The sequence below is a fragment of the Pelecanus crispus genome, chromosome 19 (assembly GCF_030463565.1).
Source record: "Pelecanus crispus isolate bPelCri1 chromosome 19, bPelCri1.pri, whole genome shotgun sequence".
NCBI classification, from domain to species: Eukaryota; Metazoa; Chordata; class Aves; order Pelecaniformes; family Pelecanidae; genus Pelecanus; species Pelecanus crispus.
The window spans coordinates 4,961,405-4,989,398 of record NC_134661.1 but is presented as its reverse complement, the minus strand read 5'-3'; the positions used below and the strand labels follow the sequence as shown (position 1 = coordinate 4,989,398).

The window sequence follows — 27,994 nt, the reverse complement described above, 5'->3', positions numbered from 1 at the left end:
ATGAACAAGCGATCGTTTCTCAGAACCTGGGTGGCCCTTTTGGTGATAACTGCGTGGCAGCGAGGTGAGTATCTCTCAGTTGGGTGCTAGGAGGCTGACGCTCGTCAGCTGTGCTGGGAAAGCGGTCGCTTCGTTGCAGTGCTGTGCCCAGAGACCCCAGAAGTACAAAGGGCTTGGAAAACACACCCAGCCCCTTGGCTGGAGCAAGGACAAGAACCAGGGTGAACTACTTATTTCCTGTGGGGAGGGAGGGAGGAACCACCAATTTTAAGGGCGAGTGCTAAGCGGGGAGATTGGTGCGCCTTCGTGGGTAAGCACAGGTGCCAGTTTTGCATGAGCGAGCGGGAGATGGATCGGCAGCCTGCGCAAATGGCCCTCGCTTCATTGAGAGCAATGAAGCAATGATCGTTTACGTTGAACGAGGAGCTGGCACGCCGCGCTGAATACGAAGCTGGCAAAGCTGGCAGGATATACAGGCCACAGAAGTTGTTGAGCTTGGTGAGCATTTTACGTATGTGTGCATATATCATCTACGTGGCCGTGTGTGCGCGCACGGGGCGTTCCAGAGATTGCGACAGTCTTGCCAGTTGCTACGAAATGGGAGTTTGAAACACTTCTGGCGTTAGGATTGCTGAGCGGGCTGACCAACCTACGCCCAGTAAAGGGCAAACTGGTTGAGCGATAGCAAAACGTCATGGTTTGCGGGTTGTGAGGTTCCCCTGGGGTGCTCGTGGAGGACGTCCAACAGCAGACGTGGAGGTGCCTCTGGCGGGGTCGCAGGGCTGCAGCCTGCAGCAGGAAGCCTCTCCCCGCGCTCGCGCTCCGTTTCTCGTGGTGCGTTTTGTTTTGTGAAGAGGTGGTGTTCACATCTGGGCTGGATGAGGCCCTGAGCAACCTGCTCTGACCTGCTCAGGGCTCAGCCCTGCTTTGGGCAGGAGGTGAGAGACCGGCCGGCAGCCGGGGACCCCTTCTGAGCCCTGGTTTTCTATAATGCTGAAAAGCACAGGAGCAGCTCGCTAGTCTCATGGGGTAATTAATCTTTGTCATGTTTCTGTTCGAATAAGGGCAAGCAGAGCTGGTAGGGGCAGGAAAAGCCTCTGTTGTTTGGTAACGTGGCAGACGTGCGCTGCGTGGCTGGTACTAGATGTGTGGCCGGCTCGAGGACAGCTAGCAAGGGAGCCTAGAGCTGGGGAGTTGGGAAATCTGGAAGCCGTTTCCCTGGTCAGCTGCTGAGCTGCCGTCAGCCTGAGGACGGCAGGCAAAAGTTGTGACTCTCTTTCCTCATGCGGGAGAAATGAGACCGCCAGTTCACCCGCAGGAAATGCCACCAGGGCAAAAATCACAATCAGCGGGGCCCGCTGGGCTGCTTGGCTAGGTGACATGGTGCATGCAAAGGTATGGTAGTGTCACACTACTAGTGCTAAAGAAGCTGGCATCGAGAAGTTTTTGCTGCGTTTCCTGTGTAAAAAAGAAGTACAATCCGTGTCTCGTAGCTGTGCCTCAGCTGTAATAACCCGTCAGGTGTGTAGCAGCTGTGAAACAACTTGTTCTACTACCTGGCAGCCAGGAGTTTTGTTGCGGCCCTTTGGATATATCCGTGAAACCAGGCTTGTGGCTCGGACACCATCACATGCAGCCTCCCCTTATGTCCGGCGGGGCACTCGGGCCGCACGTGTGTGTCTTAGGAAGTCAGGACGCCAGCAGGGTTAGGCCAGGCTTCCCCTTAGCTCCTTTCTCCCCAAGGAAAGTTGGACCAGTGGAGCCTGTGAAGAAGAGTCAGCTGGCAGCTCTCTGTGCTCCCAGGCAGTCTGAAGCAGGGAGCGTCCTGCGGGCGGCTAGGACAGAGCATCCCCCAGCTTGGGCAACACCGACAGCCCCTCCTGCATCCCTAACGGCAGGGCGAGAGCAAGCCGGCCTCGGCTGGAGGCCCCTGAGCAGCGCAGGGTAGGGCCTAGGAGATACAAGCATGTCCTGTATCCAGGCGAACAAAGCCGGGATTGTTCACAGCCCGGTGGCTCATGTCGGCCGAGATCGAGTGTCGCGAGGGTAGGGTGCTGCTTTTCTACATCAAAGAGGGGAGGAGGGGGAAGAAAACCCAGCAAAATCCCCATTTGCTCTGTGAGGAGCCACACCAGTAGCTAACTGGAAGAAATGGGGGATGAGATGACAGCAGAGATCTGGCAGAGGCTGGAGTAGGAAAGGACATGTGCCCTAGGGCCAGAAGTGTCCGCTTGCCACTCAAGCCGATGGAAAATGGATTTTAGTCTGGTTGAAAATGGCAGGCTTGTGTGGAAACATGTCAAAACCATCTTCTGAAATATTTTTAGGAGAGGCAATTACATTCACCGGCAGTGCCTTTTAGCAGGAAACTTAATTTTAGCAGGAAACTTAATTTTAGCAGGAAACTTAATTTTAGCAGGAAACTTAATTTTAGCAGGAAACTTAATTTTAGCAGGAAACGTCAGGGCAGACGTGACACCTCGGGCTGTAGCCCAGTGCCAGGAGCGCTCGGGGTCTGGCAGGGCGGGCTGGCCCTGGTGCCCGGGAGGGCAGGAGGAGGGTGGCCGCTGCCAGGAGCGTGGCTCTGGGGGTCGGTCTTGGTGCTGGGTGGTCCCCAGGCACCTGAGCACCTCACCATCTGAAACAGCAAGTCCTGCCCATCCTAGAGCAGGGGGCTATGGACCTGTTTGTCCTGGTTGTCCCGATGTGAAGCCGAGACATAGGCATTATGACTTGATCACAGTCACGTGGAAAGCAAAATGTGCAGCTGCAAGCTGTACGCACGCCTTGTGGTCGCTTTGCCATTGCCCTATGTAACCTTTGGGTGATGCTCTCTCTGATGACGCTGTCCCAGAGCCAGTCCCAGAGCTAGCACCTCTGTCCTGGCTCAAAACAACATTTGGCTGCTGGTGCTGCTGAGTTTTGGTGCTGTTTTCCTCAGCAGCAGCAATGCAGAATATGGCATGGTGGCCAAGTACCGGTTTGGTTAGTCACGGTTAGACTGCAGCCTCAAGTGCACAGCATAGAGTCTTACCCCCACCCCGAAGCCTCACACGGCTTAGGCGCAGGCTGGTGGCCAGCAGACCTTTTGCATCCCCAGAGCGTCCAGGAAAGGAGGTGAGGGCAAGGCAGCGATTCTGCTGCTCACAGGAGGTCAACTTTGGTGATGGGCAACCCCAGGGCCCCTGCCGTGGCCTCTCTGAAGTCGGGACCGGTCCTGACATTGCTGTAAGGACTCTCTCCTTCCTCTCCTTGCAGCTCCCACCATGGCGAGTCTGTATCCGTTCTGGCAGAACGACATGAAAACGCCCAAAGTTGACGACGGAAGCTCTCCCGAAATCAAGATCTCGGTCCCCTTCATTTTTTTTGGAGCCCCGTACAGAAGCGTTTATGTAAGTGGAGAAGCAGGCCTTCCCTTTATTCTTTTCCCTGCCATGAGCGGCTGCATTTTAAAGACCCTCTCCCCGTCATCAGGAATCGGAAGATTTATTAGCACCTACCTGACAAGTTCTTAGATTTCATGAACTGATAGGTTTTATGATTAAGAAAGTCAAAGGTATATTTAATGGGCTAATGTTCATGGGGAAGGAATATAAAAGGCAATAAATTTTCTTTGTAGGTGATTAAATGGTACAGCAAAGCTAAGGCCTTGACACAAGGAACATTATACCTGTTACACGACAAGAAACAAGAACATGCAGAGACCCACAGGGGGAAAGAAAAAAAAGGCGATGGTTTGGACCCATGTGTAGGTGCCTGAGACAAGGACAGGTTGCTGCTGTTCTGTGATGACGGCGCAGCAAAAGCCTGGCAAAGGGGGCACCGGCTCCTCCGGGCTGGGCTGGGAGAGGGTTCACCTGACCGCATCAAAACAGCGCCTTAGGCAGCATGACCGTATGCCGGATCCCAAGCGCGTCCATGTTTTGTGGCGAGACGGTCTCTGTGGGTATGCCCGCTCCAAAGCGGGATACAAACCTGCCAGTCCCGCAGGGTCAGAAGAGAGGCAAAGACTCATTTGTTCCCCTGCCTGAGCGGCTCATATTTGTACATGGCAACAGTGGGAAAGCAGTAATCCCGAAGGGGTTTTGGATCCTTGTGTGGTGGGAGATTTCAGCATCCGGGACAGCAGGGCCACTTGTCCTCCACGCTTTGCAAAAGTAATTGTTGCTTTGGGGAGCATCTTCAGCAGGGTCTAGGGAGGCTGCCCTGGCCCCCAAGGCAGGGTCTCTGCCGAGCCCAGTGTCATTCCGCTCTGATGGGTGCCTCTCCTGCGCTGTCCCGTAGGAGCCCTGTTTTGCAGACTTTTCAGGGGTTTGTCCCACTTGGGGCTTCCTGTGCTCAGCCTTTGGCCCCCACTGGTAGGATGACGTTGTATCTCTGCCTAGGTGGTCACGCTGTCTCACCGGGTGTCATTATGACAAGCCACCTTCTGCCAAAAGCTGCTCACCCCACGTTTTCTGATAAAGCAGCAGCTTTCTGCTGCCTGCAAAGGCTCGCGCAAACCAAAGCGGGTCTCTTTCTGCAGGTCAACAACAACGGCGTGATTTCCTTCAACGCGCTCGTCAGCCAGTTCACGCCGGAAGCCTTCCCCCTGACGGACGGACGGGCCTTCGTTGCGCCCTTCTGGGCGGACGTGCACAACGGCATCCGGGGGGAAATCTACTACAGGGAGAGCACGGACCCCGAGCTGCTGAGGAGAGCCTCCAAAGACATCCGCAAGCACTTCAAAGACATGTCCTCTTTCTCTGCCATCTGGATCTTCATCGTCACCTGGGAGGAAGTCACTTTCTACGGAGGAAGCAGCACGACTCCGGTAAGAGCGATCAGCTGTGCTGCTTGATGGGTGGTGTTTGACGGTTGAGCACATCTGTATATACGTAACTGTCCTGGCCTTTGTGCATAACGTTGAGTGAGTTGCTTTGTCTTCCCACTCTGCAGTGCCCTTTTGGGCAGAGGAGCACCACGGCGCTTTCGTTCTCTCTCACGGGAGCCGTACGAGCCTCACTCCCTCCTCTCGGATCTCGAGGGAAAGCATCGCCTCTTTGGTGTTTGTAGGCGACATGCCTAAGCAAGGCTCCGACGCCAGTTAGGAGCTTTTGGCTTGATCATAGTATGGTTATTTTTTGTTAGACAGGAATGCAGCTTCCATTTTTCCTTCATGGCGTGATACACAACCTTCACTTCCCCTGTGCTTCCGCAGTGATAAAACAGAGCTATTTGTACAGGGGCTATAGGCACCTTGGAAGAAAGGTCTTGTATAAAGGAGCCAAAGTTTTGGCATTGAACAGTAGCTCTGTCGTGATATAAACCCCTTGAGGATCCCATCCACTCCTGCACAGTCAGTTTATAAGGATTGATTCAGTTTGAAGGCACATTATCGTGGCAGTCGTGGGGCCAGGGTGTCGGGCGAGACCCAGAAGCACCGTGTAGCAGCTGGCCAGGTACCAAAAGCAGCCCGACTGCGTGCATGGCATCTGAGCGTGCCGAGGTGCGTGTGCTCGGGGCGTGCGTGCAGAGCATGCTCCTCCCGAGGCCGCGACGTGGTGAGCGGTGCCCGGGGATGGAGCAGAGAATAAGGGGCATGCCAAAGGGTGCACATGCTTGCATCTTGTCCTGAAGTGGGACTGGAGAGCAGCCTCCTGCTGACCCCCATGCTGGGTCAGGTCTGTCCACTACAGGGGTCCAGGATAAACTGGTCCCGCACTCAGCCCCGGGGAGAGGGAGCGGCGCTTCCTAACGCAGGGAAAGGGAACACAAGGCAGCGGGGTGACGGAACAAACGGGCGGTGCAGGTGGACGGGAAGCCCTGTGTTGTCTGGCTGGCCAGCCAGCCAGTCTCCTGCTCTATGCTCCCTTCTTCTCCTCATCACCCTCTTGAGGCTGGATTTCATAGCTCACCCTTTCCCCCCACTGCTCATGTCTACCTGGGATTCGATGCAAGTCTGCTTGGTTTTGCACCCTGAGCTCGCCTTGCAAGGCCACGGAAGCTTTGAAACGAAGCTAAGGTCGTTACTTGCTTCTTGCCTCTGCGAGGAGGGAGGGCTGCTCCAGCAGAAAAGGCCCTAGTTCAGGAATCCGCAGTAAATTAAGTTTTGGAAGTAATCCACTCTCCAAGGAGCTGGAGACAGGAAAGAGAAAATGGGAGCTTTAATTTGTATTTATTTGGCAAAACCCCCTCTTCCTCTCAAATCGTGATGGCTCTTTCTGTGGCAGAGGCTGAAACGGTCTCTCCGCAGCACTAATCCAAGAGGGCGGTGAAGACATCTCGTAGAAAAGGGTTGAACGGCTGCTCTGAAATCCTGTGCGGATGCCGAGATAGGAAGGGGAAAACCAAAGGGACTACTGACAGCATTTTTGCCATGACAGCTGCCCTGTCTGCATGGGGAGACTGCTCCAGCCCGACCAGAGAGCCACACTAGCGGCTCAGCCATAGTAGCTCTGTTATATTTCCATAACCGTGCGAGTTGTGTCTCGGAGGATGGGGATGCAATGTTTTTAAGGGCATTTTGCTGGTAGGGCCTGGGCAGAAGCTTGGGGTGCAGACAGCGAGCGAGGGATCCCTGCTATTGTTCGGGGAAAGGGTTGTTTAGGATTAGCATGTGTACCGTGAGTGCCAAAAGCTGGCTGCTTCTGTCTTGAGGAGTTGGCTCTGATAAACAGTTCAGCTCTTTTCCATTTGTTAGAGAGGCTTGAGATTTAATGCATATTTTTTGCCAGTCCTGGCAGAGCTTGCAGAAAAAAAAATACATATATATATATATATTTGCAGACAGCAAGCAATACAGAGAGTCGTGTATTGCCTGAAGAATTACATTTGCAACACAATGCAATTTATTTTGTTATAGAGCAGCCTTCCCGTTCAATAGCGGCCAGAGCTCTGGGTTGGCACGTGGAATAGCACGATGCAACTTAAGCAGGAAATTCATCGCAATGCAGAAAAGCTGCAGAAAACAATTTTGCGAATGTGGCCTTGGGGATGCTGCGGTTACTGTCTCTCAGTGACGCCCGAGCAAAGTTTCCGAGAGCCTTGTTAGATGGCTAGGGCGCTTGGTGCATGTTTGGCCGTGAGCACCGGCCATCCGAAAGCTCAGGGTGCTGGGTCAGCTCCCGTCATTCTCCAAGAGGCACCTGACCAGAGCGGGGTTTGTCGCTCCATCGAAGAGCCGTTGTTGCACTATCAAAGCGATACTGCCTTTATGGTTTAGTGCCTTCTGATCTCCTGGTTATGGGAAAAGACTCAAGTCACCGCAAAGGTGAGCAAGCGTGCCGAGGAGGTGAAGAGGAAACCAGATGTAGGAGGCGGAATCCCAGGGAAAGGATGCAGCAGCGGGAACAGTGGCTTCCAATTAGCTTGCTCTCCCGTTTGCCCCGGTGTGAACTGTGCCATTTGCAGCTGCCGTGACGCAGCTCTGCCCACGCCTCTCGCTCTCCCTGACAGCTCGTACAGGCTGCTTTGTCTCCGTTTCCAAGATTTCTCAAGGCAGGAGCCTAACGCACCTTGGAAGTGTCTTCCCTCGTGGCATGCAAGTAGCGAGTGCAGCTGTGGGGTCCTCTCCTCAATCTTCAGGCGTTTGTGCTCGCCTCAGCGCCAATAATTAAACTAGTGGCCTTGCTGTAAGGGAATGTGAAGTGGTGCAAAGCGACCCCCAGCCCCACATCGCCTGATAAATGTTTCTGTGGCTGCAGTTTCCTTCACAGTTTGCAGTGCCCAGGTAGCTGGGCTCCTAGTATTGGTCTCGAATAACTAAAAGAGGGGCAGTCCAAGCTTTGTCCTCCACTGAAATCCTGCTCGCTCAGAGGCAGGAGGAGCAGTCGTCTATCACGGCACGGTCCCGGCACAGAGCAGCCTAGGATGGGCAAGGATGGGAAGGACAGGAGAATGTAGAAAGCTGAGAGAAGCGACTGCCTGTTAGCTCCCAGTGGTGACCTCTGCCGCTGGATCCGCACGGATAGAGGGGATATCTCAAGGGGAGAGGCCTTTTCAGTCTTTCTGCGTAACTGTAAAAGGGAAGAGCTCAGGGCTATGCCGCCCTCGCCGGCTGGCAAAGCGTCCCCTTCTCGCCTGGGGCCCGGGCTGGCAGTCATGTGAACGTATCTGGAGTTTGGGGGGCTGGAAATGCAGAGTCATTTCAAGCGAAAGGAAGAATGTGAGCAGCGGATTGAGCCGGTACTGGGGGATTTGGCAGCCAAGCAAAGCGCATAACATACATGGTTGACTTGGACGTAATCCACCATTAACAGTATTGTAGGATGTGAATGCAGAAGGGAAGTAAGATAATGCGGCGAGGAATAAAGCTACGATAGGGTAATGGAAGATAACAGGGCATAACAACCTGAATCCTGCTGATTGCTGTTTCCCCGCGAGCTTATTCTCATGCTGCCATCTATTGGCATTACGTTGGATCAGAGATGGTCTTGTCCTCCCGGGTGGAGGTAGCGGCCGGGATGGGAGCCGGTGGAGTCACAGCAGCCAGGGCGAGCGTATTTCGGGTCTCGTTTGGCTTCTGCTGCTCTTCACCACAAGGCTCCCACGTCTCGCCCGGGCCAGAGATGAATGTGCCAGAAGGGGCAGGCAGAAACTGAGATACTGAGAAAAGCAGTATCACCTTGTGAAAGTGCTCATGGTTTTCAACAGGTCAACACTTACCAAGCTGTCCTGATCACAGACGGAGTGTCATCTTTTGCCCTGTTTAACTACCACGAAATCAGCTGGACCACAGGGACAGCCAGCGGAGGGGACCCCCTGACCGGTCTCGGCGGGGTGATGGCCCAGGTGAGGTTCTCGCTCCCATATTCCCATCTCTGTTGAGCTCTCGGATGGCTGCCCATAGCTTGCTCAGACCACTCGGTCCCTGAACATCCGCAGCGTTGGCCTTGCAAGCCCACTGCCAGGCACAGTGGGATGAGTGCTCCAAAATCTGGTGTAGGTAGCGGTGCCGCAGCCAGTCCATCTGCCCGAGGAGGGCGAGGTTCCCTGCTTAGATGTGCCCTAAAGGCTTGCAGGCATTAAAGCTGCCTTATCTGCCGGGCTCTGGGGCTTCCCCGTGCCCAATTGTGCCTCGACATCCAGTCTATTTGGGAGGCAAAGTTTGGACCTGTGCACGTGTTCAGGGCTTGTGTTTAACAAGCGACCCAGGTACGTGGCCTTTGGGCTTGCCCCTAAGCACCCCCCTCACCTTGAGGACCCAAGTGGAGAAGTATAAACTAGGTGATGTTACTCTGTGCCAATTAAAACTGTGGGTGCTTTCTGTCCCACTCTAGCACCAAGCCCTTTCTCTTAGACGGTCCCAGCACACCTCTGTAGGTCAGGAGGGCTCAGGTTCAGCTTCCAGGACTGGGGTGAAAGAATCTGCAGAGCAGTGGAAAGGGAGCCTCCCCCCATCGCTTCCTCACTTTATATCGGCCACTCAGTACATATACCCATAATCTATATGCACATACATGTGTATATATACGTACATAGAGACATATGTGTATATATACGTGCATAATGGTTGGACTGGATGATAATGGTTGGACTGGATGATCTTAAAGGTCTTTTCCAACCTAGATGATTCTATGATTCTATGATTCTATAAATGTGTAAATATACATCCATACTGCTTGTAGTACCTGTTGAGCTTTTCACTCACATCCAAAGTACCAGCAAACCGAGATCCCTGAAAAGAGACTTTAAAACTAAATAAGATACACTCAGGGGTTATTGCGGGGGTCAGAGAAGTGCGGAAATGCAGCATCCCTTTCCCCTAGCAAAGACATGTGATGAAATTTGTGTGCGCGCTCTCTCTCTCTCTGTTTTAGGCTGGCTTCAATGGTGGAAATATCACCAACTTCTTTAGCATCCCAGGCTCCAGAACCCCAGACATAGTCAATATTGAAGAAACAACCAACGTTAACGTCCCCGGGCGCTGGGCTTTCAAAATAGATGGCAGAGAAATAGATCCGGCCAATGGCTGCAGCCTGAGAGGTAAGGGGGAAACAGCATTGCTTTTTTTTCAAGTTTTGGGGTGCAGCATAGCAAAAGGTAACACTGTTAGGACAGCGGAGAGGTGCCCGACTGCTCTGGGCTGCTGCGTGATTTGTGGTTTTGCCAAGGCACTCCCTCGAGCCACAGCTGCGAGGACAGAAACACGCAAGCGGGGTTCGGGCCCCGTGTGTGTTTCTGAGTTGCTGCATGCAGCACAAAGCCATCACTCGACTTGCAGCGATAATTGTCAGTCTACACGCTGCAAAAGGCTAACGCCTTGAAGAGCGGACAGAGAGGTTTGTCATTGTTTGGCACGTCTCATTCAGCGGGAGAGCATCCTCGGCAGCGTATGCGAAGAAGCCGTCATCAGCCGTTGTTTTCCCTTTGTCCTGGCTGGTGTTGCCTCTCCCAGGGGCCGTCAGCACGCCCACAGACAGCCGGACCCTGCCCGCAAGGAGTATTTGCAGCAAATTCTCAGTGCGGACGAGGGCTGACTCGGCAGCTCGGAGAAAACTGAGGGACTCGTAAACACTCGTGAGTCTTCTCTGCTCTTGGCGTTGCTTTCAACCGCCAGTGAGCAAAACTGCATCTCTGCTAGGTTTTTTTCCTTCCTGGGATTTTAGCAGCACGGTGTTGCTATAAGCCTCCATTTCTGTGGCCCAGAAGCAGAAGCTGAACACCATCGAGGGCGCATGGGGCTCGAGTGTTTCGCAGGAACTGAATGCCACCGAGCCATCGTCTCGGTTCTCTTCTGTGACGCTGACGGTGGCAACGGGAAAGACCTGCAGATGGCAATTTCCTCTTTCCCGCAGAGTGGGAAAGCCCATGGCATGGTTCCATTTCCCTTGTTTATATCCCTTGTTTCTGCAGGAGGAATAGCAGGTTTTCCAGGCAAGACAAATGCCATGCCTCTGCACCAGTTACAGTGTCTGTGCATGTGTCACTGGCAGCGAGTGGATAGAAAGGGATTAATAAATGCACACGGCAACTGCACGGGGACTCTGCTGCAGAGAAATTATGGCATTACCATTTGACAAAAAAAAACCCCGTCAGGAGCACCTGCTGTGCTGCGGGAGCCTTTCTAGCAAGAGAGGATTATCACTTGCTGATGGATACTGGAGATGTCATCGCTCTGAGATGTGTGGCTTCTTTATGTCCTGGTTTAGGACTGTACCAAAGAAGGGTCATGAGGCCCCGAGGCTCTTGCAGTCCCGGCGGAGGTTTTGAGTCCAACTGCTCCAGCCACTTCTGGCTGCCAACTCCAGGAAGAAAGGCTGGACTTTGCCAAGGGGCTGAAAGCCAGTCTCGGCTTTGCAGACGACAAGGGCAGTGCGGGTAGACCCTGCCACTGGATTTGTGTTTCACGGTGGGCAGCCAGTTGCCCTCCACGAGAGGAGATGCAGCACAAGGCATCGGAGGCGAGGGGGCCCGCCGTGCCTAACAGCGCTCGTTTGCCCAAATCTCCCGCACCAGGACAGTTGGCATGGGAGCACTGGCAAGCAGGTCTTGCGAAGAGGAGATGTTGTTTGTTGCAGGGAAGTGGAAAATAGCTTTTTTTGTAGGAGGCAGGGAAGAGAACAAAAAGTTTAGGAGAGGTAACTTCAGGCAGCGTGCACGGCGGAAGCCGCGTGTGTGAGAAGTGTGAAAGACGACCATATGGAGGAGAGGGAAACTCTCACGGGTATTCGCCACCCTTGTTCTCTCATCTTCTCTCTGCCTCTCATGTCTCTCACCAGACAAACCTGCCTTCTTTTGCAGTACCGCCGTGTAACAAGTCTGCTCGGTCTATTGCTATGTGATCACTCATCGTTTCCTGTTGTCACTGGTGTATGGTGTGGAACTTACTTATCAACAGCTCTTTGCTTTCATAACTACTACGAGCACTTTCTGAATGGGAGCGAATTGCCTCTGGGCCACTGATGGCGGAGTCGCTCTTTGAGCGGCAAAGTTATGTCAACAGAGGAATTACGGGGATGGCGACAAGGCTGAAGGATGTTGCGTGTACAGCAACAGCATGAGAAATGGCCTCCAAAAGGCGAGACCTTTACCAGTGGACTTTCCCTTTGAGAAAATAGCACAAATGGCTCTTGTTTCCTGCGATACTGAAGCAGAATGAGGGTGGTACGTGTCCAAAATGGAAGGAATAGCCTTCAAGTTAGCCAGCCTGCACGGCACGGCACCAAACTCCGATTCGTGAATGGCGCTCGCACCGTCCCGTGGACTTGCAGCGTGGGTAGGACTTGAAGGGGACACATCATACATTGAAAATGAAGCTTGTGATCGCAGCACTTTGCCGAGCGGCTCTTGCCAGCAGTCCGCGCAAAGAAAGCAGCAGAGAGGCCTGACAGCAGGATGCTTTGGCGGCGGTCTCGATCGTAGTGCTGGCAGACCCCTCCAAGGGCTGACGGGGTGCAGTTAGAGCATGTTCCTCTGTTTAGAGAAGTGATGTAGCGTGGGTTTTTCCCTTTCTGTCTTTCTAGGACAGTTTCTCCACCAAGGGGAGATCTTTTGGGACAATGCCAACTGCACCACCAAGTGCCGCTGCCTGGACTTCAACAACGAGATCTTCTGCCAGGAGATGGCCTGCGGCCCCTTTGAAGCGTGCGAGTCAAAGACCAAGTTCTTCCAGTGCGTGCCAGTGGAGAGCAGCACCTGCGTGGTGTTTGGAGATCCACATTACCACACTTTCGACGGCTTCCTCTTTCACTTCCAGGGTTCCTGCTCCTACCTCCTCGCCAGGCAGTGCTGGCCAGGCTCCCAGCTGCCCTACTTCAACGTGGAGGCCAAGAACGAGAACCGAGGCGGCTCCTCCGTCTCCTGGCTGAGGGATATTCTTGTGGAGGTCTACTCGCACAAGATCGTCCTCCCCAAAGGCAGCTTTGGGAAAGCAAAGGTAAGAGCCCTGCTGAAAGGGGAGAACTTACCGGGGTGGCTCCTCCGAGGCGTTGGTGAGACCGCAACGGCAGCCTGGGGAGCATGGGACGGCGCTCCCGGGCCCTGCGCATCCCTCAGGGAACAGGCACGGGTGATGGAAGTGGCGGCAAATGCCCGCAGCTTACCGACAGCTGTCCTTCTGCGCACGTCCCTAACCCTAAGACCCTGTAACGGGGCCGTTCGGCTCCTGTCTGTGGCCCAGTGCGAGGGCGCTGCTATTTCACGCGCCGGCTCAGTCGTCTGGTGTTGTTCCCACAGGTGGACGACTTGGTGGTGTCCCTGCCTGTCTCTCTGGAACTGGGTGCAATAAAAGTCTACCAAAGCGGCTTGTCTACAGCCGTGGAGACTGACTTTGGCCTGCTGGTGACCTACGATGGACAACACTACGCCTCCGTCTCCGTTCCAGGCACGTACATCAATGCCACGTGCGGTCTGTGTGGGAATTACAATAAAGACCCTGAGGACGATACCCTCCGCTCAGATGGGAGGTTGGCCGTGTCCGTGCCAGACCTGGGTGAGAGCTGGCGAGTGCCGCACCCTGAGAGAAAATGCTTGCCCGGCTGCTCGGACAACTGCAGCCTCTGCGACGCCGCCACCGAGTCTCTCTATTTCACCTCTGACTACTGCGGCTTCATCAACAAGAGCGGCGGGCCGCTGTGGGAGTGTGGGGCCGTCGTGGACCCCACCGCCTTTGTCCACAGCTGCGTGTACGACCTCTGCGGCGCGCGGGATAATGGCACCAGCCTGTGCCAAGCCATCCAGGCGTACGCTGCGGTGTGCCAGGCCCTGGGCATCTCGGTGGGAGAGTGGCGCGCCCAGACGGGATGTGGTAAGTGTTTGCGTGCTCCTGCCAGCAGCCTTCCGCCCTGGCAGAGGGGAGCGATTTCAGGGGTCTGCCCATATGTGCCCAGCAGCGTGTGAGGTGAAGGGGGAGAAATCCAGGCAAGGGAGTCAGGCAAGAGCCGATGGGTCCCTCCTCTCTGTGCCAGCAAAAGGGTGGCATGAGCCGGGCATGAGGCAGGAGCTCTGCATTTCTCTGCAGACGGTCGGCTGCCGTGATGAGAAGCGGAAGCCGGACCGGAATGGGGACTAGCTGATGGGCATGCTTCTTGGCCTGCCCTCCTCGCCTGCAGCATTAAATAGCTGCGGGCTGCTTGCTGGCTCTGGGGCTGTTTTGGAGAAGCTATCGCTTGCGCGAGCGGAATGGCCGGGGAGGCACGGGAAGGAAACGGAGGGGATGATTCTACCATCAAGCAGGGCTCTCGGGTCACTCTCTGTTGTTTCTGTCGTGGGTCAATGGCAGAGAGGTAACTGGCCCTGAACCATGCTGTAATCCAGTCCTCCTGTTGTTTGTCTCCCCTCTGCATCCACAGCGACAGCCGTGCAGTGCCCGGAGCTCAGCCACTACTCGGTGTGCACCAGCAGCTGCCCCGCCACGTGTTCGGACCTCACGGCCCCGTTGGCCTGCTCCTCCCCGTGCGCAGAGGGCTGTGAGTGTGACGAGGGCCACGTCCTCAGCACGGACCGCTGCGTCCCCATCCAAAAGTGCGGCTGTGATGTGGACGGCCGGTATTACACCATCGGGGAGTCTTTCTGGGCGGCGGCAGACTGCACGGTGGAGTGTGAGTGTGAGGACGGTGGGGAGGCCAGGTGCTTTAACACCACCTGCCCTGAAGGAGAGGTCTGCACCATTGAGAACGGCTACCGGGGCTGCTACCCCAAGCGGGAGAGCCTGTGTCTAGTGGGACAGAACCAGGTGCTGCAGACGTTTGACGGCATCGCCTTCCCCTATCCGCTGGAGCACTCCTACACGCTGCTCAAAACCTGCCCGGAGAGGCCGGACTTCATTGAGGTGGACATCAGCCAAAAGAAACCCGGATCCACTCCCAATGGGCCACGTGTCGTGCGGATCCAGGTGGTCGGCCAAGAAGTGAAGATCGGAGGCACCAGCCTTTCTGAGATCAAGGTAAAAGCACTGCCGTCAGGGTGGCCCACACCGGGGCGGGAGGCGGTGGCTCGCACTGTGACCTGATGTCCCTTTGGAGAAGGGCTCGCGGGTCCGTGGCCCCGGACCGTTCCCCCAGGTCAGGGCCTCAAGCACTATGATGGCACTCGGAGAAAAAGCCTGTGTGGGCCACCGCTGCGTGGAGGCCCTTTAGGTGCCCGTGAAGTTGCCGTCGCACTGCCGTTATTGCTGTTTGCTTGCCAAGTCAGCTCCGGAGACTTTCCTGATGTTACGGTTGTCTCCTGCAACTTGGTTTTTCTCTGGAAAAACATTCTCTGTTTGTGGTGCAAAATGCAAGGGAAACAGCTGTATCCCCCCACTCAAAGGAGGCTCTGGGCCTCGGAGGGTGGGGTCTAGGTTGGGAAGCGTTTAGTGTACCCAGCGTGGCACGGCCAGCAGACGGGAATGGCCGCATAAAGTTGCATCACCCTCCCTGAAGCATCTCAATCTGCTTGTTACTTGTAGGTGAACGGTTATGACGTGGAGCTGCCCTATTTCCACCCTTCCGGCCGCCTGGAAATCTACCGTAGCAACAACAGCACCATGATGGAGTCGGAGGGGCTTCTGGCTGTAGGCTACTACGATTCGGGCCTCCTGGAGATCCGTCTCTCCGCTGCCTACTTCAACTGCACTGGGGGCCTGTGCGGTTTCTTCAACGGCAACGCCAGCGATGAGTTCTGCCTGCCCAAGGGCAAGTGTACAGACAACCTGGAGCTCTTTCTGGACAGCTGGACCACGTTTGACGAGATCTGCAACGGGGAGTGTGGGGACCTCCTCAAGGCTTGCAACAACGACTCGGAGCTGCTCAAGTCCTACAGGAGCCGCTCCAGCTGCGGCATCATCAATGACCCCACCAACAGCTCCTTCCTGGAGTGCCACGGCGTGGTCAACGTCTCGGCCTACTACAGGACGTGCCTCTTCCGCCTGTGCCAGAGCGGGGGCAACCGGTCAGAGCTGTGCGACTCGGTGGCACGCTACGCTGGTGCCTGCAAGAACGCCGAGGTGGACGTCGGCCAGTGGAGGAGCCACAGTTTTTGCCGTGAGTCCGCCGAAGCTTTTAATTACCCGGGGTGGGGAGAAGGGGACATAGACACTGCCGACCTCAAGCAGAGTCTTTTTGTCAGGAGCTTGCGGGTGTACAGAGGTAGAGCAGCTTTTCTTACGGGATACCAAAAAGTACGGGCCATCTTTCGCACCGCCCCTCTATCATCTCTGGCGGGTACCTCTTACCCGCAGGGTACTCCTCTGTGGCTGAGCTGGAAGACGCTCGATAGCAAAAAGGGCTGTTTGGGTGGGAGGTCCTGACCCGACGGTGCTTGTGGCAGCGTTAGATGTTCAAAGTCATACGAAGGGGTAGGGATGGAGACGTCTAAATGCTGGCAAGCCGGGGCAATTTTCCTACTCCTGACAGTCAACCAAAGATCGGCTTTGCCTTCGAAAGAGCTACACTCGGTAGAGCTTTCTGCCGTGAGGGGGGCCGACACATACAAAGCGCTCTCCTGTGTAGCGTACGGAAGGGAAAGGGGAATTGCCGTAGGAATGTGACATCTCTCGAGCCCGAAGGCAAGGCAGCACTGCCCCATGTACCAACGGTAGTTTCTGAGCAGTGCTCGTGCCGGCAGAGATGGATTTCCCAGTGAGGAAATTTCAGGGTGGCGTTTCGGGAGGCATCGGGAGTTTTATGATGTGGTGGAGAAGCGTTCCAGAGCCGCAGATGGTGTCTGACAGCGCTGTATGCCACCACCGGAGGATCATTTAAATAATGCTTGTTTTTAGCTGTCGCTATAAACTTGCCGTTGATGGGAAAACTTTCATAATTCAGAAGCGAATGTGAAAAATCCCCAGCGTGGAAGTACAGGGCGGGGAAGCAGCCCCCATCTCCACCACAGAACTTTGAGGGAGGCATCTGTTTGGGAAGGAGGGAGCAGCGCATCCTCTCCGTTCTGGGCGGCAGCCCGAGGCCAAGCCCTGGCCTCGTACCCCCCAAACTAACAGGAGGGGGCGTCGCTCAGCACGTGGTGGGATAAGGCTGCGATGCAAGGAGGGCGATGGCCCAGGGGAGAAGGGGTTGCCAAATGAGAAGAGCTGGCAGCCAGCAAGGTGCTGGGACTGTTTCCCCTCTTGCTTTTTCCCCCCCGAATCGGTCACTGCTCACCCCATTCCTACCTTTTGCCTGTTTCCCCTCCCTGGGCTGCCCCTGGGCTGCGGGAGCTGGGAACTCACGTTCTGTATTCGTTGGCCCTGCAGCTCTCGCCTGCCCGGAGAACAGCCATTTTGAGGAGTGCATGAGCTGCGTGGAGACCTGCGAGACCCTGGCTACGGGCCCCATCTGCGCAGATGCCTGCGCGGAGGGCTGCCAGTGCGATGAGGGCTTCACCCTCCGTGGTACCCACTGCGTTCCCCGCCGTGAGTGCGGCTGCAACTTCGAGGGGCGCCAGCTGGCCACCAACCAGACCTTTTGGATAGACATTGCCTGCCACTTCCTTTGCTACTGCAACGGCTCCGACAACAGCGTGTACTGCGAGAACATCTCCTGCAAGGACGATGAGTACTGCCTGGAGGAGAACGGCCTCTACTACTGCCACGTCCGCACCGACGCCTCCTGCATCATCTCCGGCTACGGACACTACCTGACTTTTGATGGCTACTCTTTCGACTTCCAGAGCAGCTGTGCATTGGTCCTGTGCACCACGATTGCTCGGCCGAGGGCAGAGCGCTCGGACACTTTCCCGGCGTTCACCATCACGGCCAAGAATGAGGATCGGGACACCTCTCTGGCCCTGTGGGTGAAACAAGTTGAAGTGGAGGTCTTCAATTACAACATCGTCATCCACCGTGCCTACAAATATACCGTGCTGGTGAGTGCAGGGCCACGAGGGCCGGGGCTATTCCTCCCTGCCGTGGCTCCCCAAACCATGGAGCGATTCCGTAGGCACAAGGCCTTACGGCTCGCAGGGTTTTCTGGGGGTTGGGAAGGGCGTACGCTTGGGCTCGTTCATAGGGTGCCACCAGTCGTAGCTTTGGGAGGGGAGTTCTGTTTTGGCTGCCATGCGTTGGACATAGAGGCGAGGCTGGCGGGGACCTTGCTTTGGGAATGCCAAGCTGCCCTCCTTTGCGTCCTCCCACGGAAGCTTCGATCGTCATCCCCGCTCACGGGGCATCTTGTTTCCTTCCCCGTAGGTCAACGATGAGCGTCTCTACCTGCCCTTGAAGCTGGGCCAGGGCAAAGTGAACATCTTTGCCTTTGGCTTTCACATCGTGGTCGAGACCGACTTTGGGCTGAAGGTGGTGTATGACTGGAAGACCTTCCTCTCCGTCACCGTTCCACGCAGCTTCCAGAACCTGACCTATGGCCTCTGCGGCCGCTACAACGGGAACCCCGAGGATGACCTCACAGCTGCGGGCAGCGTGCTGGCTGCCGACATCGCCGACTTCGTCCAGAGCTGGGCGAAGCGGGATGCGTTCTGCCGCGTGGGCTGCGGCGACCGCTGCCCCGCCTGCGGGAAGGTGGAAGGCTTCTGGAAACCCCAGCAGCTCTGCGGCCTCATCCCGAGCCAAAGCGGCGTCTTTGCCAAGTGCCACAGCAAGATTGGCCCCGGCTTCTTCTACAAGAACTGCCTCTTCGACACCTGCGTCGATGGGGGAGCCATGCAAACGGCCTGCAGCTGGCTGCAGAATTATGCCAGCACGTGCCAAACACAGGGCATTGCCATTACTGGCTGGAGGAACTTCACCTCATGCTGTAAGTGCCGCCCTGCCTCTGGGCCCTTCTTCCCTAGAGGTGCTTCCTGTGGCCGTCCACTGTAGCCGTAGCACTTGCCGGAGCTCACCTCATAGAGAGGTAGCAGAGCACCACGCAGAGTGCCAGCCGGGTGCCAGCTTCCTCTGGGCTGTCGACCCAGATGCATCCAGGTCCCCACAGTCAGCGCCCGGGGATGGCCCCAGAGATCCCCTTCTCCCTGCAGGATAAGGGGGCAGTTGACAGAGCGGCGAGCTAAAGCGGCGTGGTAGGCGCGCACATAGGTGCCGCTGACCGTGCCAGACTGACTCGTGTGCAGACCAGGGAGGGGGACGCAGACAGCCCGGCAGCCGGTCCGTCCGGCGCTTGCCAGGTGGAGCAGGGGTGTGGGATCGGGTCTGGGGCACCATGTTCACTTGGAGTTGTTACGAACTGCGTGTGGTATGGCGGGAGCAGGGATGGAAAGAGGGCAGCCTCAAGTTCAGAAGGTCTCCCCCTGTCCCTCTGTTGTTAAGCAGGAATTGTATTTGTCAGCTTCAAAGCCAGGAGTACGTGTTCACTCTAATGAAGCTGCATGCCCTTGTCAATAAGATTATGATGCGATGTTCAATTAGACTCCTGCGGATGGGGGCAGCGAGCCTCTCTGGCAGCCGTTCTATCTGGCAAATCAGATGGGAAGTAATTGTCTTTGCTAACAAGACCAAAAATTAAATTTATGTCTTTCTTCCTTCTAACGAGCAAACTCATGGCTCAGAAGGTGCCGCTCTCACAGGGCAGGGGCAGCGAGGCCGCCGACCGGCACCCCACACGCCGGGTCTGACGTGGTCCCTGCAGAGCTGGTGGGGCGCCGGCAGAGGCAGCAAGCCCAGGCACGGGCAGCAGCCCTCACAGGCTTCACGCTCTGACGGAGCAGCAAAAATGCATCTCCCGAAATGCATTCCCACGCGGAAAGCACGGAGGTTCCGTCCGCTGCCCGAAAGCCCTCATGGCCAGCACAGGCATCCCTCCCGGTGGGAGATGTTAATCTTGTGTCAGCGAGTAGGCTTGTTTGCAGGAGAGCAGGGGGCATGGGGAAAGGGGTCTAGGGAAACTGGCGTGCAGGAGCTCAGAGACAGCGGTGAGTATTGGAGAAGTGTTGCTCAGCATGGACTAGGCAGCCAGCACGTGGCGTAGGACAGGGGAATGAAGGCTGCCTTTTCCCTTCGGTTGCGTGCCTGAGGGCTCCCTCTCTGGGCAACGTGCTCCACGTTAACCACCTCGGCGGGGCAGTTAGCTGCCCAGGGACACCAGTGGGGTGGGGATTACGGCCCCATGTGTGCCTGGCTGCCAGATTGGTTTTGTCTGGGGAGCTAATCCGTATCCGTTTTGTCCTCTGGTAACATCGCAGCCGTCAGCTGTCCGCCCAACAGCCACTACGAGAGCTGCGTGTCCCTGTGCCAGCCCCGATGCGCTGCCATCCGGCTGAAGAGCGACTGCAGCCACTACTGTGTGGAGGGATGCCAGTGCGACCCCGGGTACGTCCTCAACGGCAAGAGCTGCATCCTTCCCCACAATTGCGGCTGCTACTCTGACGGCAAATACTACGAGGTACGCTGCTCGCATCCTTCTCTCGGCCTTTTTCCTGCTTTCTGTCTGGTATTTCTGGGCAGCACCTCGTGCCCCAAGTGGAGACAGCGGTGTCGTGCTGGGTTTCTTTGCCAGGGTAGCAGGGTCAGAACTTCAGTCGGAGAGCGTGCTCTGGAGGACCCAGAGGGACAGGTCCTCTCCTTCATCAAAATCATAGGCGTCTGCTGATCTGTAGCCACACTTGGGGATTGCTCTGAAGTCTGGCACATTTGCACCGAGTGAGGCAGGGTGGGGAACGAGGGGCAGAGCGGGCAGACGTGCATCGAGCAGAGGCGGAGAGAGGAGAAGCAGACTTTGTAGCGAAGCCCCGGTGATGATCCATGGGACGTTTGCTGGGGCCGAGCTGTCCTGCGGTCTCCCAAGTCCTCCTCTGACCTGCAGAGCATGTTACTGTCGCTCCTGCTGGAGGAGTCTCTGCGTCGGGGCCAGGCTCCGGCTCTGATCTGACTGCCAGCACGCACTGGGGTCAGGTGGCTTACATGTCAGGGGCCCCTCGCCCGCGCCAGTCTCATTTCCAGCCCAAGTCTCGCACAGCCGCCCTTTAGGAGCTCAGGCCCGAGGAAGGCCGGCACAGAGCAAGGAAGCCTCGATCTGAGGGCTCCATGGGAATTAGAGCTCCTAGAAGAGTGGAAAGGTGGAGTCAGTAAGACTCTACGAGGCAAGAACCCGGTACCACGCTGGTGATGGAAACTGTGGTTTTCGGTGAGGGTAGGGATGATGTGGCGGCAGCGCGGGGCTCTCGTGGCTCTAGAGTTAGTGGGGGTAGAGAGGAGAGGGACGTCCTCCCACGGTGTGCTGCGTAGTGAATCTTTCTGGCTGGCAAAATTGTCACGTGTTTGTTGGGTGAGCGTGACTCGGGTGTCAGGCAGGGATGGGAGGAGGGGGAAGAAAGGGTGGTGGCTGGGAAGACTAGCTTTGATGAGTGCCAAAGTGTACTACTGCATGACCACGTCGTTCTAGGTATTCCACGCGAGACAGGTGTACTGGTTCATGTGACATTTACTTATTTGTAGCTATTGGATGTTACTCGGGAGTTTGATTCAGCAGGGAGTTGTGCTGGTGGCACCGCTCATATTATAGCGGGTTGTATTTTTGTCAGTGAAACTGTGCTGCATAAGGTGCCTTTGGCAAGCCCCACACCCATAACAAGCCAGTATCGTGGTACTGTTGTGTGGGGACCCTAGCAGCTGGGTCGGCAGCTGGCAGGGCACAAGAAAGGGGTCCAGGAGTTAGCGCGCCGTGGGTTTTGTGAGGGGTGAGGGAGGTTGCGGCGGCAGCAGAAACATGCAGTTTCCTCGTGCCTGGGGGTAGCGGAGATGTCCTGAGGTAGGCACAAACTGCCGGCGTGTTCTTTGTGCCTTTTCCTCTGTCCTCGTCGCCTGCTCTCGCTTGCCGTGCGGCGGAAGGGCGTCGATCTCGGCCCGAGCGACTGCAGAGGGTACGGGCGGGGGTCCCTGGCCCTTCCAGCCAGCGACGGGTCGCTCTTTTAGCCCAAGCAGCTCTTCTGGAATGGGGACTGCACCCGCCGGTGCCGCTGCTTCCGGCGCAACCTCATCCAGTGCGACCCGCGGCACTGCAAGTCGGATGAGGAGTGCGCCCTGCGCAGCGGCGTCCGCGGCTGCTTCAGCACCAGGAGCTCCTTCTGCCTGGCGGCGGGTGGCGGCGTCTTCCGCACCTTTGACGGGGCCTTCCTCCGCTTCCCTGCCAACTGCGCCTTTGTCCTATCCACCATCTGCCAGAAGCTTCCCGACTTCTCCTTCCAGCTCATCATCAACTTTGACAAGTGGTCCTCACCCAACCTCACCATCATCTCCCCCGTGTACTTCTACATCAATGAGGAGCAGATCCTCATCAGCGACAGGAATACTGTCAAGGTAAGGTCTCGTCAGGGGTATCTGCCCCCTCCAGAGGCTCCCGAGCGGAGGAGGACGGTGCGCAGGGCCACGCGACCATCTCCACGGGGGCCCCGGAAGGCTCTGTCGGTGGCTTTGCATCCCGGTCGAGGCAGCTCTATGGGTGAGGGGCGCGGCCATTGTCCATCGGGCTTTGCGGAGGGATGCCGGCAGGAGGTGAGGCTGTCTGCAGCCCAGGAGCGTGTAGTCATGTGCCTGTCCACCTCGCGGTGGTGCGGGCAAAGCTGTTCTTTTGAGCAGAGGGGTACGGAGGGCTGGCTATTGCTGTGGTGTCCCTCGGTGTCCAAAGGGCACTGTCTGTGGCCTTTCCTGGTGAGGCTAGACCCTCTGCATGTGAGTAGGGTTCCCTTTGTGGAGCAACCCCACATGGGCATTGAAGGGAGGTGGCGTGCTCAGAGCAATCCGTCAGGCCAGAGGAGAAGGAGGACATGCTGGCCCCTGCCAAAGACGAGGCGGTGTGTTTTCACAGCTGGGCTATCGGGAGGCAGCCGCAGAGCTGTCTGCGGGTGGCTAGCACTCACGTCTGTATGCAGAGGGGACGGGAGGGACATCAGCCTTGCATCCTTTCCCGCGTCAGGTGAACGGCAGCCACGTGAACGTCCCCTTCGTCACGGGGCTTTCAACAAAGATCTTCAGCCAGGAGGGCTTCCTGGTCATCGACTCCAGCCCTGACATCCAGATCCGCTACAATGGCTTCAACGTCATCAAAATCACCATAGGGGAGCGGCTGCAGAACAAGGTGTGCGGCCTCTGCGGCAACTTCAATGGCGACCGGACGGATGACTACGCGACGCTACGGGGGAAGCCGGCGGTCAGCGGCATGGTGCTGGCGCAGAGCTGGAAGACCAACGGCATGCAGAAAAGGTGAGCGGTCGGATGGTCCTTTGCCGCCGGGCGGGAGCAGGGCTGGCCGTGACGGGAGCCCCCATGACATGTCTGGTGCCCACAGCTGCAACGAGCTGCAGTACTCACAGTACACCGCTTCCTGCGACAACATCCAGATCCAGGAGCTGCAGAGCGACAGCTACTGTCTGAAGCTGACGGACATGAAAGGCTTCTTCCAGCCCTGCTACGGCCTCCTGGACCCCCTGCCCTTTTACGAGTCCTGCTTTTTGGATGGCTGCTACAACCACAAGAAGGTGCAGCTGTGCGGCTCGCTGGCCGCCTACGGCGAGGCCTGCCGCACCTTCGGAATCCTGGGCACCGAGTGGATTGAGAAGGAGAATTGCTGTAAGAGAGCTGGGGGCCATCCGGGTTGAGAGGAGCCGCGTCCCGCTGGGACCGCGACCAGCGGGGCAGGGGCAGACCGTGGCGGTCAGAGGTGCCTGCCCTGCAGTCTGAGGATAAAGGTTGCGTTTGCACTCCGTCTTGTGCCATTTAGCAGGAGTGGTGGAAGATCCCTGTGTGGGCGCCGACTGCCCCAACCGCAGCTGCGAGCTGGACAATGGCGGGGAGCTGTGCGGCTGCATCGAGCCCTCCCCCTACGGGAACAGTGAGTCCTCCGGTCCCGGCCGCAGGGTCGGCGCTGAGCAGTGCGGGCGTGCATTAGGCCATCGGACCTCCGGGGCTTCGGGAAGGGAGGTGCCGAGGGCTGGGACCTCTGCTGAGATGGGGTTTTGCGACTGTGCACAGTTCGGGACGGGAGCTGATTTTCTGGAGCACGTGTTACTGGCATCTCTGGCTCGCGCGTGCTTTGGGGAGCAGGGACACTGGACAGGCAAGGCGTGCTGCAGGAGATGGCCTCAGCCCATTTCTGGTGGTGGGGAGGAGGGCCGGGCAGGCGGGCTGGCGGCCTGGGCCCATGGTGCCGTTTGTGGCGATCTGGAGCTGTCTTGTCTTCTCCTCTAGCCACCCATGACATCATTGATGCGGAGGTGACCTGCAAAGCTGCCCAAATGGAGGTGTCCATCTCAAAGTGCAAGCTGTTCCAGCTGGGCTTTGAGCGCGAGGGGGTGCGGGTCAACGACCGCCACTGCCCTGGCATTGAAGGGGAGGACTTCATCTCCTTCCAGATCAACAACACCAAGGGCAACTGTGGCAATGTGGTGCAGGTGAGCCGGGGCACAGGGCTCGCGAGGCCCAGAGCGAAGGCTGGGCCGTTCATCTCGGGTGTCTTGTCATTCACGTGCACTCGAGGGTGGAGGTGGTGGGAGGCGAGCGTGCCTTTGGAAGAAGGCCTGATGGAGCGGAAGGGACCCGAGAGTCGGCTGGTACCTGGGACGTGCACGTAGCTCTGACTGTCGATCGGGGCGGCTCGCGTTCAGGCAGTCGGTCGCCGGCGGGCTTTGTAGTGCGCAGGGTCTTTTGGCACGGGGTCACTGTCGTCCCGCTGGCTGGCGTCCCGGTCCAGAGGGTGCGGGAGGAGGCAGAGGAGCCGGTGGGAGGCTGAAGAGAGCGGTCTGTGTATTCTGAGCTGTTATGTATGTGAGGAACTTGTTGGCACGGGGGGCATCGAGGCAGTGTGTCTTCGTGCCAGCTGGGCAGTCTTCCTCTGTGTCGGAGGCGGCCCGGCTTGACGCCGGGGCTGTGTGTCAGCCCAAGTGATGCTCGGGAGGCACTTTTTGGGATGGGGGTCGGGGGAAACCAGAGGTGGGTTTCATAAAGCAAGGATGCTGCCCAGCGGTTCCTAGCCCTGCTGTACAGTACCCTTTCTGGCTAGAGGCAGCAGAGGGGCGGCGGGGCCCTCAGCATCACATGGCTCATTCGGGGGCCGAGGCGTTTGTTAGGAGCAGGGGAATGGACAGGGCCGGTGTTGAGCGACGCCCTGCGTTCCTTCTACAGTCGAATGGCACGCATATAGTGTACAAGAACACGGTGTGGATCGAGAGCGCGAACAACACGGGCAACATCATCACCCGGGACCGGACCATCAACGTGGAGTTTTCTTGCGCCTATGAGCTGGACATCAAGATCTCCCTGGATTCAGTCGTGCGGCCGATGCTGAGGTAGGAGCCGGGGCGAGACGCATGGCCTCTCCCATTGCATGGGCCTGGGAGCGTGCAGGCAGAGGGTGAGGTGGCAAGGGTCTGAAGTGAGGTGCCAAGTCGGGGGTTTGTAGCCTTTCTTCCGTCCGAGCTGGTGGTTTTTTTTGTCATCGTTAGCGTGATTAACCTGACGGTGCCGACGCAGGAAGGGAGCTTCACGACCAAGATGGCCCTGTACAAGAACTCATCCTACAAGCACCCCTACCGGCAGGGCGAGGTGGTGCTCACCACCCGGGATGTGCTCTACGTGGGCGTCTTTGTCGTCGGGGCCGATTCCAACCACTTGATCCTGATGCTGAACAAGTGCTACGCGACCCCCTCGCGGGACAGCAACGACAAGCTGCGCTACTTTATCATCGAGGGAGGGTGAGCGACCGCGGGCCGGGCAGCCCAGCACGCCCTGTGGTTTTTCGTCGTCTTGCTCAGGGAGGGTGCTCGAAGGGATGTCGGCGGTGTCAGTTGGAGCGGGGAACCTTTTGTTTGGCGAGATGTTCGACCGAGATCTGGAAAGGGCGGGGAGCAGGGCAGCTCGCATCGTTAGCGCGGGAGTTGGTTTGCTTAGCGGTAGTCGGAGGCCCCGCGTGTGACCGAGTCCCGGCCATGGAGAGAAGCGGCCTTCTTTGCGTTGCTAATGCCGCAGGCATCAGGCCATCCGTAGGAGACGGGGGGATGCGGATCGTGGTGGAGGCGTCTTGGGAAGCGGGGCTACAACAAAGCGGGATGTGCCAGAGAGAGATCGAGCTACAGAGGCAGGGTGCCTCACCGTTGTCCAGAGGAGGCGGGCACGGCAGGATCTAAGGGCGCCACCGTGGGACCCGGGGCGAGGGGCCTCAGGGGGACAGGGGCAAGGGGCGTCCCTCAAGGGAGGGTCCCGGTCGGGCCAGGGTGAGCATGGGTGCTTTGCACAGGTGCCAAAACATGAAGGACAACACCATTGGCATAGAGGAGAATGGCGTATCGTTGACGTGTCGCTTCCATGTCACCGTCTTCAAGTTCATCGGGGATTATGACGAAGTTCACCTCCACTGCGCTGTCTCGCTCTGCGATTCAGAGAAATACTCCTGCAAAATAGTAAGCGGGGCAAGTGCGGAGGGACGGGTCGCTTGCTTTGCGGGGCTCCGCTGGAGCGCGGCCAGCCCGGTCAACCCGGTGTCGGAGAGGTGGCCGGAGACGCAGCCCTGGGGTGAGGCCGGGAGGGTCACGCGTCCCCCCTAGGCACTGGGAGAAGAGCCCCGCCGTGGGACCCGTGCTCTCTGAGCCCCGGTCGCAGGGTCCCTTCGGGAGACAGGCCGGAGGGGCGCGGAGGGGGCCCGGGCAGGGGCCTAGAGTGACAGTGGCGGCATTCATCCTTGCGTAGAACTGCCCTCAGCACACGAGGATGGCCGGCCTGTTCGCCGAGGAGCCCAAGGAGCAGATCCTCTCAGTGGGGCCTATTAGGCGGAAACGTAAGTGCCTGTGACCCCCAAGGAAGGCAGCGGAGGTTTGTCTGCCATCCAGGCTGAGCTGGGTGGGGTGCCGTGGGGTAGGACCTGGGTATGGTGGGATCCTGGGGCGAGGAAGCGTGCGTCCTGCAGGGAGAGGCTGTTCCTGTGAGCAGGGATTGCGACAAGTGCAAGAGAGCGCTCGGGGTGGGGTTTGCTGCTGGGAGGCGAGGGCAAATGGCATGCGGGTGCCCGTCGGACGGGCGCAGGCATGGGCCACGTTGGGGGTCTGTCTCGCTCGGGGATATGTGTTCCTAGGGGGCCGTGGGCGGTCGCACGGGAGACGGCGAGGCGGGAGCTCGGGGTGGCACACCCGCGTTCTGTTTCTGGGCACGTGGCCCTGTGCTGTGGGTGCTCCTCTTTGTCTTCCTGAAAGGCCCCTGGAGAGTTGTGAGCGTCAGACTAGGTGCTGCTTTGGGGCACGCTTGATGGGAGCCCAGCTGGGTCCTAGCTAGCGTCTCCGGGCCATGTGTGACGCGAGGGTGTGCCCGGCAGGTGATGGGTGTGCTCTTGTGGGCCCTGTCGTTGTAGCAGGGAGCATGGGAGTGCAGGACTTAGGCAGGCAAGGATTGGGGTCTTGGGGGTCTGTGAGGATCGCTCAGGTGTCCTCCTTTTCTCTTTGTGCCCAGGATCGGACTGGTGCGAGGACAATGGAGGCTGTGAGCAGATCTGCACGAGCCAGGCGGATGGACCCCTGTGCAGCTGCGTGACAGGGATGCTCCAAGGGGATGGCAAGAGCTGCAGGGGCAAGTACCGGGGGCGGCGCGGGAGGATTCGGGGTGAGCATAGCGGGGGGCTTCTGTGCCCGAGCCAAGGAGCTGTAGGGGCAAGTGGCGCAGGGAAGGCGTGGTGTGTTGCGGCTAGGAGGGAGGCGGAGGGCAGGGAGCCGGGCGCGTGCTGTTCCTGGGTGATGGAGGTGCAGCACCTGAGGGCTGCGAGGCCGACGATGGAGAGCTTTGAAGAGCTGGCAGGCAGTCAGTTGCAAGGGCAATGATGGCGTATAGCGTGGCAGTAGCAGGGTAGAATAGAGGCCGTGGGTAGAGTTCGGAGGCCAGCTAAGGGGCTCGTGGAAGGGGGTGCCCAGCGACGCGATGGGGCACCCAGGAGGGCGTGGGTTTGTTGCCATTTGCGGGGTACCTGGGGTGCCGGGCAGGAGGGAGGTGCCTGCTGTGTGTGTGCTGGGGCTCCGGCTCATGTGGGTCTTGTTGTTGTGTGGGCAGCCTCCAGCTCTTCAGGGGAGCGCCGGGCCCGAGCGACCCTTCTGGTGGCGGCCCAGCTCTGGCTGTGGCTGCGTGCGTCTCTGCGGGACCTGACCTCGTAGGTGCGGCGCTGCCACCCGACCAAGT

General features: G+C 57.7%; 1 protein-coding gene across 1 annotated transcript; it reads left to right on the top strand.

Moving 5' to 3' along the window:
* Window positions 1-27,969, top strand: TECTA (tectorin alpha). Its single transcript, XM_075723373.1, has 23 exons — window positions 1-64; window positions 3,259-3,392; window positions 4,526-4,813; window positions 8,635-8,772; window positions 9,801-9,966; window positions 12,447-12,859; window positions 13,159-13,729; window positions 14,274-14,866; window positions 15,371-15,944; window positions 17,153-17,763; window positions 18,086-18,647; window positions 20,032-20,231; window positions 21,761-22,144; window positions 22,761-23,047; window positions 23,133-23,413; window positions 23,565-23,675; window positions 24,032-24,234; window positions 24,965-25,128; window positions 25,285-25,533; window positions 26,076-26,238; window positions 26,525-26,612; window positions 27,278-27,394; window positions 27,869-27,969. Exons 1-23 carry the CDS (start codon window positions 1-3, stop codon window positions 27,967-27,969), a joined length of 6,462 nt encoding a protein of 2,153 aa, XP_075579488.1.
* Window positions 27,970-27,994: the final 25 nt, after the last annotated feature.